General features: G+C 39.5%; 2 protein-coding genes across 2 annotated transcripts in view; one reads left to right on the top strand and one right to left on the bottom strand.

Annotated features, from left to right (window-relative positions):
* Positions 1 to 7477, top strand: part of FAM185A (family with sequence similarity 185 member A) — a 47763-nt gene extending 40286 nt beyond the window's left edge. The window contains exon 8 of the mRNA XM_003782802.3: positions 6563 to 7477. Coding sequence (XP_003782850.1) covers positions 6563 to 6675 — 113 coding nt within the window. The 3' untranslated portion in view covers positions 6676 to 7477. The remainder of the gene's footprint in view (positions 1 to 6562) is intronic.
* A 2980-nt stretch (positions 7478 to 10457) lies between these two features.
* Positions 10458 to 13188, bottom strand: part of FBXL13 (F-box and leucine rich repeat protein 13) — a 191956-nt gene continuing 189225 nt past the window's right edge. Inside the window, exon 18 of the mRNA XM_023507424.1 lies at positions 10458 to 10667. Coding sequence (XP_023363192.1) covers positions 10469 to 10667 — 199 coding nt within the window. The 3' untranslated portion in view covers positions 10458 to 10468. The remainder of the gene's footprint in view (positions 10668 to 13188) is intronic.

The following is a 13188-nucleotide window of genomic DNA, read 5'->3' as shown; positions in this document are numbered from 1 at the left end:
AACCAGGTTCCTGGTTTTGATAATGCACTATAGTTACATAAAACGTCATCATTTGGGAAACTGGATGATAGGTGCACAGCACCTATCTGTACTATTTTTGCAACTTCTTTGAGTCTATAATTATTTAAAAATAAGAAGTTATAAAAGAAAAGTGTTAGGGAGAGGGAAAGAGAGAAAAAAAAAACCCATAAAGTATTCCAGGCAAGATGGAATTAAAGGGACTGAGTTACCTTCCTACCTGAAACTATGACAACAACAACAAAGCAAAACATATTTTTTTTTTTTTTTTTTTTTTTTTTTTTGAGAGCCTCAAGCTGTCCCCCTGGGTAGAGTGCCATGGCATTAGGCATTACAGCTCACAGCAACCTCCAACTCCTGGGCTCAAGCGAGTCTCCTGCCTCCGCCTCCCAAGTAGCTGGGACCACAGGCGCCCGCCACAACGCCCGGCTATTTTTTGGTTGCAGCCGTCATTGTTGTTTGGCGGGCCCGGGCTGGGGATTCGAACCCGCCACCTTAGGTGTACATGGCTGGCGCCTTAGCCGGTTGAGCCACAGACGCCGAGCCAGCAAAACATATTTTAAACTGAGAGAAGACATGAAACTATTTTCAAGACACTAGGACATCAGACAATAAAAGGAAGTGATCACTGAGAGATGGGGGGAAAAATGAGATGAGCCCTGCTTATTGCCTTAAGAGAGGCTGTAAGCTACAGTGCAGGCAGGTGTAACTACTGAGGAATGTAGTGGACTCCCTGAGTTTAGGAGATCAAGATGAGAGTCCACAGAGAGCAAGACAGAGTTAGAGTTTGTAGGAAAAAGTACCAGAAGAGTAGAGCCTGGTGTTCACACAGGTCCAGGAGTAATTTCTGTTCTACCCACAAGAGTAGAAACATCATAACTCATAGGACATTGGGTAGAGCACTTAGTAGTGGAAAACATTTAGTCCTAGGTTGAGAACCACTCTAAAACTGCCTAATAAATCATAAAAGATAAGAGACAAAAGACTGAAACTGTTTCCAAGCTACTTAACTGCATCCTTGAACAAAGCTCAAGATTTATAGGAATACAAAAGTATCTAGCACCCAACAAAGTAAAATTCACAATGTCTAGCATCCAATCAAAGATTATCAGACATGCAAAGAGGCAAGAAAATGTGACTCATAATGAAGAAAATAATTGATTAAAACCAACTCAGAACTGACGTAGATGTTAGAAAAGTAAAATCATTATTATAACGTAATCTCCATTTTCAAAACATTAAAGATATAAAAAGACCAAAAGTGAATTTCTGTAAATTAAAACTACAATGTCTGAGGTGAAAAATGCAGTTGATGGGATTAGACATTACAGAAGAAAAGATTTAAGGTAGAAGAGTATATAAGATTATTTCTTGGGAAGAACTGGTTAATTGTGTACTCGCTCAATGCCTGGAGTACTACTACTTTTGTTATTATTCCAGATTTTTCAGAGGAAATTCGTGGATTGGCACCACTAAAACCAGCTCAGAAATATCTTCTTGACAGTAAAGATTCTTGTCAAGATATCTTGGGTTATACTTTTGCTGAGAGAAGACTAGATAAGGAATATTGACAAAATTAAAATATTTTGTCCTGGAAGTCCTATGTGGTATTATGTTTATGAAATATTGGTGTGAAAAATAAGAAAATTTCAGAATAATTATTTTCATGTTGATTCATAAGCGTGTGATTTTCCTAATGAGCTTTGTGAGGGCATTTGGTACATCTGTACATCTTTTAAACATCCTCAAAATACTTAGCATGGTACAGGCCATAGTGGGTTGTCAGTACTGTTTGTGCTTTTACAGAAGGAATCCTACAACCTCCTGCTGCACTGAAACTTAATCTACTGGGAGTAAGACAACAGCACAAGTACCCTCTGAACCAGATGTAAATCATTGATTTATAACCCCCTCTGGTTATCAGGTTAAAAGTGGGAGTAGGGAGGGAGGCAAGAAGAAGCTCACTTTACCAAGAAGGCTTTTCATCCTATTTTTTAAATCCTGTTTTTACACAAGAGAATTAAATTCTGCATATTACTCCCTGGAGTCCTACCTTTGTTGATAGATAGTGTTGATTAGAGAAGGTACATTTTGGGTTAAATGGAAAGAATGTAGAGATTCATATGTCGATAGATTTGGACAGGGATTTAGGGAGCAAATTACAGAGTTAAACCCATGTCCTAGGTAACCTTTCCTCTCAGGTAATGGAAGGGATAGAGTAGTCATTTTCTCAATCTCAGTCAAAGAAACATTATCTGATGTTCAGTGGCAAAAGGAAGAAAGTAAGGGACAAGTTTTCTTGAACTTGACATTGCAATATATGTCGCAAGATTTTTGTAGAAAGGATTTTATAAACTTTACAAATTTAGAGTCCCCACAGATTTATGCCACAGTACAAAGAACTTTCAGTGAATTAGGAGAAAGCTATTTTCAAGGAACCTAAATGGAATTTTATAAACAGTCCTGCCTTTTGAGGTTTGTCTTCAAGCGGACATTGCCTGTATGTTCATTTTGTCAGGAGTAGCAGCACATGCTCGGCCTCTGTTGCTGCAGAAGGAAATGGGTGGATAAGCTTCTCACTCTCTGCATAAGAAATGCTCGATTGGGGAGGTGACGAGTAATAGATTAAGGAAGTGATCTCAGATATTTAGAAAAGCTTTACTGTTACTGGTGCTTAGTTATTGGAGCTAAATGGTGTAAAAAAGGAAAAAGAGTAACAAGAGAGAGCTCAGGATTTCTAGTTCTTTCCTCCATGGTTTTTTGGGGTTTGGGGTTTTTTGAGACAGGGTCTTGCTGTGTCACTCAGGCTAGAGTGCAGTGGCATGATCATCCACATTTATTTGAATTATTATTACCAAACGCATCTAGGGTTTGCTCGCCTGGTGCAGTAAAGCCAGATACTGCGGCCAGAGTTACAGCAGGATAAAAAGGGAACTTTATTGCTTGGCACCAAGCAAAGAGTACAGGTGGCTGATGCTTGAGACCCAAATTCCCCAGTGGCTTACAACCCAGGGTTTTGAAAGGCCGGCAAAATTCTGAATCAACACATGGAGTATATACATTGGCCTGGTTTAAAAAGCCATGATATCCTGAAGTGGGGGACTTACGGGTTCTAGGTGGGTTAACAAATTCTTGGATTAGCAGAAAGGAAAGTTAAGATGGGTGGGGCAGGCTGTTGGGGAAATTTAGAACAAAGAATGGTGGTTGAAGTTCAATTTTTCAGTTCCCCCTCATCTGTATTTTCCGTCCCATGAGGGGTTCTGGAAAACAATTCAAGAATTCGTGTTAAGAGGCTCACCTTTTAGTTCCCATAGGAAAGCAAAAGGCCCCTTGACTTGGCTCACTTGGAAGCCCATTGTTCTCCCCAGGTTGCCCTTTCACTTTTCTATACTTGCCAGAGTGCCCAAACTTGCCCTGAAAGGACTCAAGATTTTCCTTTATTTCCATGCTTGGCGGCCCTAGGGCACTGTTCTGTCTCATACTAGAAAAAGAAAGTCTGTATTACAGAAAAATTACTGGATGCAAGGTACCTCAAAATCCTGACCTACCAAATACAGCAGAGGCACAGAACTGAACCCCTTCTTGATGAAGAGTTAGAGGAACAAGAAGTTTCTAACACAAGGATTTACCAACTAGAGCAAGAGCTTTCAACCAGTTAATCAAAGCTAATAAGTGAGGTTGTGATGATACTGAAAATATAGCAAGAGAAAGAGGTAAAACCCCAGAGGGAGTGATTGAGTACTCAGCTGTGTTCTGAGTAAGATGCAGTGAGCTCCAGATGGTACAAGACTATGGCTCAGAAAGAAGAGGAAAGCAAGAATCCATAAAAGAATTTGCATCAGAAAAGCACTTGACACAAGGTCAGATGGTGTAATACAGCGGTTCTCAACCTGTGGGTCTCAGTCCCTTTTTAACAATGAAAATACATTGTGGCATTAGGAAGGTTGAGAACCACCGGTGTAATACAAAGCACTTTTCCTAGCTAAGACTGCCACATAGTACTACAAAGGAAAAACTATACTTGAAAAGAGGATCATTCTCTCATTTGTGTGCTTGGACTCAACAAGGTAAATGTCTGTGATGAATGGCAACGACCCTCCTCAGTTCAGATTTGACTGATTTTTAACTGCAGTGGAGCTCCAGAGATGTAACACCTTAATTACCTTGATCGACAGAGAACACAGACGCACAGGGCTAGGAAGAGGTGAGCTCTGATTGCCAAAGACTATGTCCTTTAAAGAGTGTCTAGGTTGCAGGGCAGGGAGTGGTCACACAGGCAGAGCCCAGCAGACCCCTGAGTGGGGAGCTTGAGCTGAGCTCCTGGGGAGACCCGAGCTGTCCAGAGTTCACAAGAGGAGGGAGGGTACAAAGTGGGGTCTCAGGGTGCTCACGAGCATCCAGCAAAGTACCAGTCCACACGGGTGTGAGGAAATCACTTGACACATGTACGATGTGGATGAACCTCAAAATAATTACGCTAAGTGAAATGAAGGACAAGAAAATATTTTACCACAAAACATATTTCTTTATCGCATTTTGAGATGGCTGTCAGAGAGCCTGCAAACAGCAGTAGTCTTGCAAAGCTGTCTTTTGTGGGAGAAATTTATATCTCAGAAAATTCTGCATTGATGCTGCTAGGTCTTTCCCTGTCCTGATCTAAGAAAGATTGACTGAGAGTCTGACACCTTTAAAGGCTTGAGAGAAACATTTACAGCTCTCTGTGAGCTGCTGCCTGTAAGCATTCATCTACATCAGCAGTTCCCAACCTTTTTGGCACTAGGGACTGGTGTTCCACAGATACGGGTATTGGGTAGTTTTGATATGAATCTGCAAGCAATTGAGTTCCTATGGTCTTCATGCAGTCAAACCTCTCTGCCAATGATAATCTGTACTTGCAGCAGCTCCCCAATGCTGGCATCACCACCTCAGCTCCACCCCAGATCATTAGGCATTAGATTCTTATAAGGAAGAGCAACCTAGGTCCCTCATGTGCACAGCTTACAGTAGGGTCCAATGCTCCTATGATAATCTAATGCTGCTGCTGATGTGACAGGAGGCGGAGCTCAAGTGGTGATGCAAGCTATGGGGAGCAGCTATAAATACAGGTGACGCTTCCTTGCTGGTCCACCTCTTAGTTCCTACTGAGTAGCCTGGTTCCTAACCTACTAGGAACCAGTATAGCCCAGGGTTGGGGACCTCAGATCTACACAAGACCATAGACTTGCTTGCTCTGCTAGCAAGTCTTTTCTTCCCTCCTTTCCATAATCTGTCTTGCTATGATAACCTGTGGTGACACCATAGCCTGCTTTGGGCCATGCTTTGAGCCTCCATTCTTTCTATAACCTCAAGATATGGTATATAAGCTTCTGCACCTCACTGGGGAGTTGGGTATTCACTGGTGCACATCCATTAAATTTCTATGCCATCCTAGCATTCTAGGAGGCCAAGGAGGGTGGATCGCTTGGTCTTGGAAGTTTAAGACCAATCTGAGCAAGTATAAGACCCCCATCTCTAAAAATAGCTGGGCATTCTGGTGGGTGCCTATCATCCCATCTACTTGGGAGGCTGAGGCAAGAGAATCACTTGAACCCAAGAGTTTGAGGTTGCTGTGAGTTACGATACCATGGCACTCTACCGAGGGTGACAAAATGAAACTATCCAAAAAAAAAAAAAGAAAAATTGTATGCCTTTTCTCCAATTAATTGTCTTTTGTGAGTTGACTTTTTTCAGGAAATCTTAAGACAGTCTTGGTCCCTATAGAAAGAAGATAGATTATTAGAAAAAGAGTACATCATTTATGATTCCATTTATATAAAATAGAAATAGAAACAAAATAGATTAGTGATTGCTAGGGGTTAGGGGTCGGAGGGCAACAGGCAGGGAGGGGCATGAGGAAGAGATTACAGTAGGGTACAAAGAAGCTTTGGGGCATGACGATATGTTCCCTATCTTGACAGAGGACATGGTTCATAGATTTTCACATATATCAAAACTTATTACATTATATATTTTAAAGACGTATATATATATTTAAAGACGTCAGCTATGCTTCAATAAAGTTCTTTTTTAAGAGCCTTCGCTAAAAAAATCATGTAGGTTAAGCATCCCTAATCTGAAAATCCTGTAAGGCTCCCAAACCCAAAACTTTTGGAATGCCGACATGACACTCAAAGGAAATGCTTATTGGAATATTTCAGATTTTGGATTTTCAGATGAGGGATCCTCAAGTGGTATGTATTCTGCAAATATTCTACAATCCAAGTCAATCTGAAATCCAAAACAGTTCTGGTCCCAAGCAATTCAAGTAAGAGATATTCATCCTGAAACAATAAAAAACAGAGTAGCTCCCCTCTCAGAGTAGAGCTGAGCAAATGAAAGGAGGGGCAAGCCCAGATAGCCCCTTTGTAACTCTTTTCCCAACTCCAACTATCTATGCTAAGATTTTTTGTGTTCTAAGGTGTTTCTAGGTTTTAGAGATGTATTTTTGGGATTTATGTGGTCAAATATTACTCTTGGTGTAACTTTATGCAATTTTGCATTTTAGGACTCATGAATCAAGCAAACAAACATGAAAAATGGATTAAGGCTGATGCCCCAAAAGGCACTGTAAGTTTTAGAAAGCAAAGCTGGTTTCAGTCCCTGAAACTGCAGGACTAAGTCTGGTTCGAGTTATCGTTATGATTTTTAACAATAATTGGCAGATCTTTGAGGGCAAAAATGCAAGGTCTGCTGTTCCTATAAATGTTAATAATAACAAAATAAGAATGAATACTGGTTAATTGTTTCAGGAGGGCTTCTTCAAAATTTGTACCTAGCTATTGTATTCCTTTTCTATTGTTTTCTAATCACCACAAATTTAATGATATAAAATAATACCCACTTACCACATAGTTCAGTAGGTCAAGAGCTTAGCATAATTACGTTCTCTGCTCAGGGTATGGCAAGGCTGGAATGAACGTGTCAGCCAGGCGGAGCTGCGGAGGCTTTGAGGAAAAATCTGCTTCCAAAGTCATTCATTTAATTAGCAAAATTCAGTTCTTTGTGACTGGGTATGACTGAACTCTCCATTTTCTTGCTGGCCATCAGCCAGCAATCAGTCTAGCCTTCTAGAGGCCACCTATATTGCTGTATCAAGCCAGCAATAATAACATTCAGTTCTTCTCATGCTTTGAATGTCTGACTACTTCTGTAAGCAGCTGGAGAAATCTCTGCCTTTAAAGGGCTGACTTGGTCAGGCCCACCCAGGATAATCACTGTTTTGCCATATAATGTAACATAATTTGGGGAGTGCTATCTCTTTATCTCATCATATGTATAATTTCCACTCCCATTCAAGGAGAGATTATACAAGGCATCAGTGTGGGGGGATAGGAGGGAGGAGTTATGTTAGAATTCTTTGTACTATAACTCTCATGTGACAGGTTTTCTGCTCTATATACATTATGTCACCAATGTAACTTTAAGCTGTGAATAAAAAACTTATAAATGTGAAGCAGTTGCTACTGATTCTTAATATCTTTTGTGTAATTCAGAAATATCTCATTAGGGGGAAAGAAACCTTCATCTATTTTACAGCCCAATGTATGAAGATAGATTTTCGCTTTTATAATGGCATACTGTATATAGTTATTTTATAAATTTCATTGCTAACTTGCTACTCTAGGAACATTTATTATACAACACTGAATACACCTATCTATTGGATTATAATTTTTATGATTAATATAAAATCAATTCTTTTTTTTTTTTTTGAGACATAGTCTTTTTTTTATTTTTAGACACAGTCTTACTTTGTTGCCTTCAGTAGAGTGCTGTGGCATCATACCTCATAGCAACCTCTAATTTTTGAGCTCAAGCGATTCTCTTGCCTCAGCCTCCTAAGTAGCTAAGACCCAGGCACCCACCACAACACCCAGCTATTTTCTTAGAGACCAGGTCTCGCTCTGGCTCAGGCTGGTCTTGAACTCATGAGTTCAGGCAATCCACCCGCCTTGCCCTCCCAGAGTGCTAGGAATACCAGGTGTGAGCCACTGCGCCCGGCCTATAAAATCATTTTTAAACACTGATTTTTAAAAAGCATTTCCAATACTGTGATTTGTAATAGTCTCCTTTTTGTTAATATTCCATTTCTTTAGAGTTCTCTTTTTACATATTTATGAAACAAAAAGCTTTGCTCATCCTTCATGAAATAAGAATGTTGTCAAGTATGAAAGATACTCACATATTGTATATTTGGTATGGTTGTGATATGGGTGTTATACTATTAAATAGAGAAAACTCTGAGGCAATGAGACCATTTTTATAATCTTTTTTCACCCTCACGCAATAATATAAATATATTCGTGACTAAAAATAAAGTTGATGAAATTAGCCAGCTACAGTCCTAAAGATCATGAGCTTAGCAGCGGTCAACTATTTTTAAAGTTATTAGTGGAATTGTACTTATTTGGATCTCAGTAAGTCCCAAACAGAAAGGAAAAGCTGCTGTATTTTACTCTTAGACACAGACTCATGTATACAGATACTAAAGGGGTGAAGATCTTAGTAATAGCTTTGATATTTTGAGTATTCTGCCCTGAGAACTTGGAGATTTCTCTTCCTGTCCACTTCTGGGCCTCCTCTCACAGCTCACTTTTTCTAACACCTATTCCTTGTATTGATGTAGCTACAAAATTCTCCCCAAAATGAATGAATGTGTTTCTCCTTTTTGTTTAAAAGAGGATGTTGCTCAGAGAGTTCTGGAGCACACCTCTGACAGTAAAGCAGCCTGCTGCGTTTCTGGAGCACAGAATAGGGCGTGTGCCCCATAGCTGTTCTTCCCTGTACAGACATTATTCCCTTGGAAAGCAGTGGCCTCTTTTATAGGCCTCTCCAGTTGTGTACATGAGACACTTGCAGACAGACTTCTGAAGCCAACTTCTATGCAGCAGCCAGAAATCTCCAAATTTAATTAAAAATTGTTTTAGCTATTTTAACAGTCATCTTAAGTCTCTTGGCTTAGGTCTTAAAACTCCTACTAACTGATTCCCCTGCCTGCATGTCCATTCCCAGGAACCTTTCCACACCTACATGATATTACCTTGTTTAGAAACTTTCAAAATGAAACTAAGGGGGAGAGAACTATTAATATATATTTTTGAGACAGTCTTACTTTGTCATCCTCAGTAGAGTGCAGTGGCATCACAGCTCACAGCAAGGTCTAACTCTTGGGCTCAAGCGATCCTCTTACCACAGCCTCCCAAGTAGCTGGAACTACAGGCACCCACCACAATGCCTGGCTAGTTTTAGAGACAGGGTCTTACTCTCGCTCAGGCTGGTCTTGAACCCCTGAGCTCAAGCCTCCCAGAACGCTAGGATTACAAGCATGAGCCACCATGCTAGGCCTAGAGCTATTAATGTTAAAAGCATTCAGCTAATACAAAGTACCGTATAATGATACTTTGTACAGCCCTTTCAAAACTTTTCAAAAGAACTTTCATATACCTTAAGTTTTTATCCTTATTTCAAATTTGTAAGATACGAAAATGGATTAGCCCCAAGTAAGAGATAAGTAATTGAGGACAGTGAAAGACTGATGTAACATTACTGACACAGCTTGTTTGTGACAGTCAGAATAGGGTTGTGCTTTGTCTTGGATACTTGTCAACATCAGTGTTACATAATATCAAATAATGATAAAAATCTATGGTTGAAGGCTTATTTAAAAAAAAAAGTAGACAAGCAACTAATAGCCTATACTTTCTAGCATAAAATTGAAGGAACATCTTTTTTGTCATAGCATAGTTTAAAAATCCTTCCATAGTGCAAATTTGATTAAAAAGAGATATTTCTGAGACATTGCAGATGTCTTTCTATTTACAGATAGTTACTGTTTCTATTTAATTTTCCCCTCACTGTTAAGTCAAATGTTGACATGAATTTAGGGTCAATACACAGTTAGTTCTCTTTTGTTAAATGTCTGGAAATGACAAGAAAGCCCTGTTTCCTTTGAAAATATATGTTTATGTTCCCTATCATAAAGCTTCACAGATCCTAATGTCACCATCCTGGCTCAAAATCCTTGACTTAGAGCCAAGATGTCTTGGGGCCATGTATGCTTTCTTTTTCCTTCTAAATTCTTTCTCCAAAAAGTTACATTTCCCGGTGTTGTTTCACATGCCTGTAACTTTAGATTTGATAAGCTCATGGAAACTTTTGGTTTGATGAAGTTAAATTTAGGTAGAAAATTTACATCACAGTATAGTGCTTGATTTGACTTCTTTTTTAATAAGGATCATTTAGACAGAAGAACTAACGATGTGAGGAATACATGTAGGTGGGATAAGAATCAGAAGATGACTTGTTGCCTGTTTATATTGTTATTGAGATCCAGGTAATGAAATACTTGCATCACAAGCAGAAAAAGTTGCCAACTTCTAGATTTTTCATTCTTCCTGCTTGAGGTTGAAGATCATACTTCTTCCTCTTCATTACTGACTATGGACCTTTTCACTGTCATCTCTCCGGCGTCTTGAGATGATTTAGGTGGTTTCATTTCCTGATTCACCTTAAGAGTCTTGCCTTCACTGTCATATCCAAACCATCTAGGAGGGTCATTAGAGCTATATTCCTGCTGCTGAACTATAGATGACATTTTCAGAGCTGCCTCCCTGTAATAACAGTGATTAGCATTAGTGAGTTGCATAAGTAATCCCTAGTTCAGAATTTTCAAACTAGACCAAATTTGGAGCTGGAGAACTCACTGTCACAAGTCAAATTCACTTCAGGGCCCTCTTTCCTTGTTAAGAAGGGAGGATATGGGAAATTGTGCAAATAAATAGGGTCCCAAAGCCTAAGTAGCTCTCTGGTTCAGCCAGTTCAGAGATTAACAGGCACAGTGACTGGGTAAGGAAACTGCATGTGGGCATGGAGTGGGCACACTGAGGTCATTCCATTTACCCTGCTGTTGAGAAAGCCCCCTGCCTGGAATCGCCCTTTTCTTTGATGAAGGAGTGACCCAACCAACCAACCTGTGAAGACTGACCAGGCGCCAGGGCAGGAGCTTTGAACCCGGACTTCACAGATCTCTTCTGAATACATGGATGAACTTCAGGGAGGTCCAGGAACTCCCTGAAAGTTCGTAGAGTCTTGTCTACAAATATGCATATTTTTCTGAGGAGAAGGTTTGTGACTCAAAGGTGCCCATAACCAAAATGATGAAAAATGCTGTTATAGTTTTCTTAGGAAGAAATAAGGAAGGAAGCAAAGAAGATATCAGGAAAAAAGTTTATCTAACTTGGAAATAAAGCCATTCTGAAGACAGAACTTCTTTTTTTAGGGCAGTACTTCAAATCACACAAGACTAGTACTAAAAAGAAATGAGTAACTGGGTACTTCTGCTGGATTAGAAATGAGGAATTATGACGTTTATCCAGGAGGGGATGACTTTCCCACAACTGCTCTTTGTCATACTGAGTTATGAACTACAAATGTCTGGAAACTGAGTCATTGACACGGAGGCAGCATTGCCAGGCACTTGGAGTTAAGTTCGTGCTAACTGGCCCTATGCGTTCAGGTAAGGCAGTGAAATTGGAAAAAGCAGAGAGATATCAGTTTAAAATGCTATTTTACATCAGTGAAATCTTAGATGTGTTGAAATGATCAGAATCAACAGGGAGATAACCAAAGCACAGCTCATTCTCTCACCACATTGCTTTTTGTCTTATGTATTTGCTCTCACACAAAACTTCTACTGGCTTAAAGAACAATGGGAGTAAAAGCAATTGTCCAACGCTAATTTCAATCATAGTTTGGAGCCCCCAGTCCCCATTGACTAAAACTTGGCAAACAAGTTTCTTCTCTTTTGAGAAATATTTATTCTCAAATTTAAAAACAGTTAAGTTTATGTTCAAAGGTATTTGGCATTCTGTTATTTTTATAAATCTTTCTTTAGTGCTATCCTACATTTTAAACTTCATATATAATAATCTTGGTGTTTCCTCTAACTACACGTAGAACATTCTTAAACAAAAATAATAGGCATATATCATCTGCTTCCCCTGTATTCTTTTCCTGGTGATATTTCTCCCTTCTTGGTTCTTTGGAGTTGAGATTACCGTATCTTTCAAGGTGTTTTCTGAAGATTTTCACCCCCAAGGACTTAACATAATACAAAGTGTTGACAGATTATGAGGATAACGCATTGGCACCATCAGCTTCATGTGGGTAAAATACTGTCCTAGGCAACACAGCTCCACTGTGATTTACCCCTTACCCCATCTCTATGAGTCTAAACATTATCATCTTTCAAAGCTCCAGACAACCCAGTCTCTTCCTCCTCTGAACATCTGTAGGAAGTTAATCATAGAATTAATTTCTTTCTAATACATAGTCTTGTGGCATTAATTATTTGTAATTTTAAAATTTGTTATTTTCCTTTTGTTTAAGAAAGTAGTAAGTTATTTAAGGGGTATATTCCATTTCTTTGTATCTCCCTGAAAACGAACATTAACAGCCAGAACAAGAGGTTTCATCAGCTCACACCAAGAAAAGAAGTCCTTTAACTCTGGGGGCTTCTGCTGCTTTGCTGGTCTAGAGGAGGAATTCTCACATTCCTATTTCCAGCACCTCACTCCCAAACAACAGAGCTCTGACACACACACTGCACAGCTCATAATGATTTCATGCTACTGACATTGACTAGCACAAGGGTACTACAGGTTATAGCAACAAAGGTCTGGACCTATAGGAAAAGAGAATAATTATTTTAGGAAGTAAAAGATTTGCACATACCAGTTGACCAAAGTGTATCGTACTCTTAGCTTCAGAACAGGAACAGTTAACTGGTAAAAAGGTAATGCTAAGTTTGGGCGTGTGTAACACTATATCCTATGGTTGGTTCCCCAGTCCGTGACAAGCCAGGGTACATTAGGTGGTAATTGTGATGTAAAACAATTAGCAAGTAGTGGGGATTTGAGAAGATAACAAGAAAAGCAAAGGTGGTGATATTGACTCCTCAGTATAGATAAGAAAAACAGGGAGTGAATAGGGAGATCACTCACTGAATGTGATGTGACAGGACAGAATCATCATGCCCAATGGCATGTGCCTTTTTTTTCTTTTTTGAGAAAGAGTCTCACTTTTTCGCCCTAGGTAGGTGCTGGGGCATCATAGCTCACAGCAACCTCAAAC

Source organism: Otolemur garnettii, unplaced genomic scaffold (genome assembly GCF_000181295.1).
Source record: "Otolemur garnettii isolate 467f Iridium unplaced genomic scaffold, OtoGar3 scaffold00005, whole genome shotgun sequence".
Lineage (NCBI taxonomy): Eukaryota > Metazoa > Chordata > Mammalia > Primates > Galagidae > Otolemur > Otolemur garnettii.
Note: the sequence above shows the minus strand (reverse complement) of the source record. Positions and strands in the feature narration are given on the sequence as shown.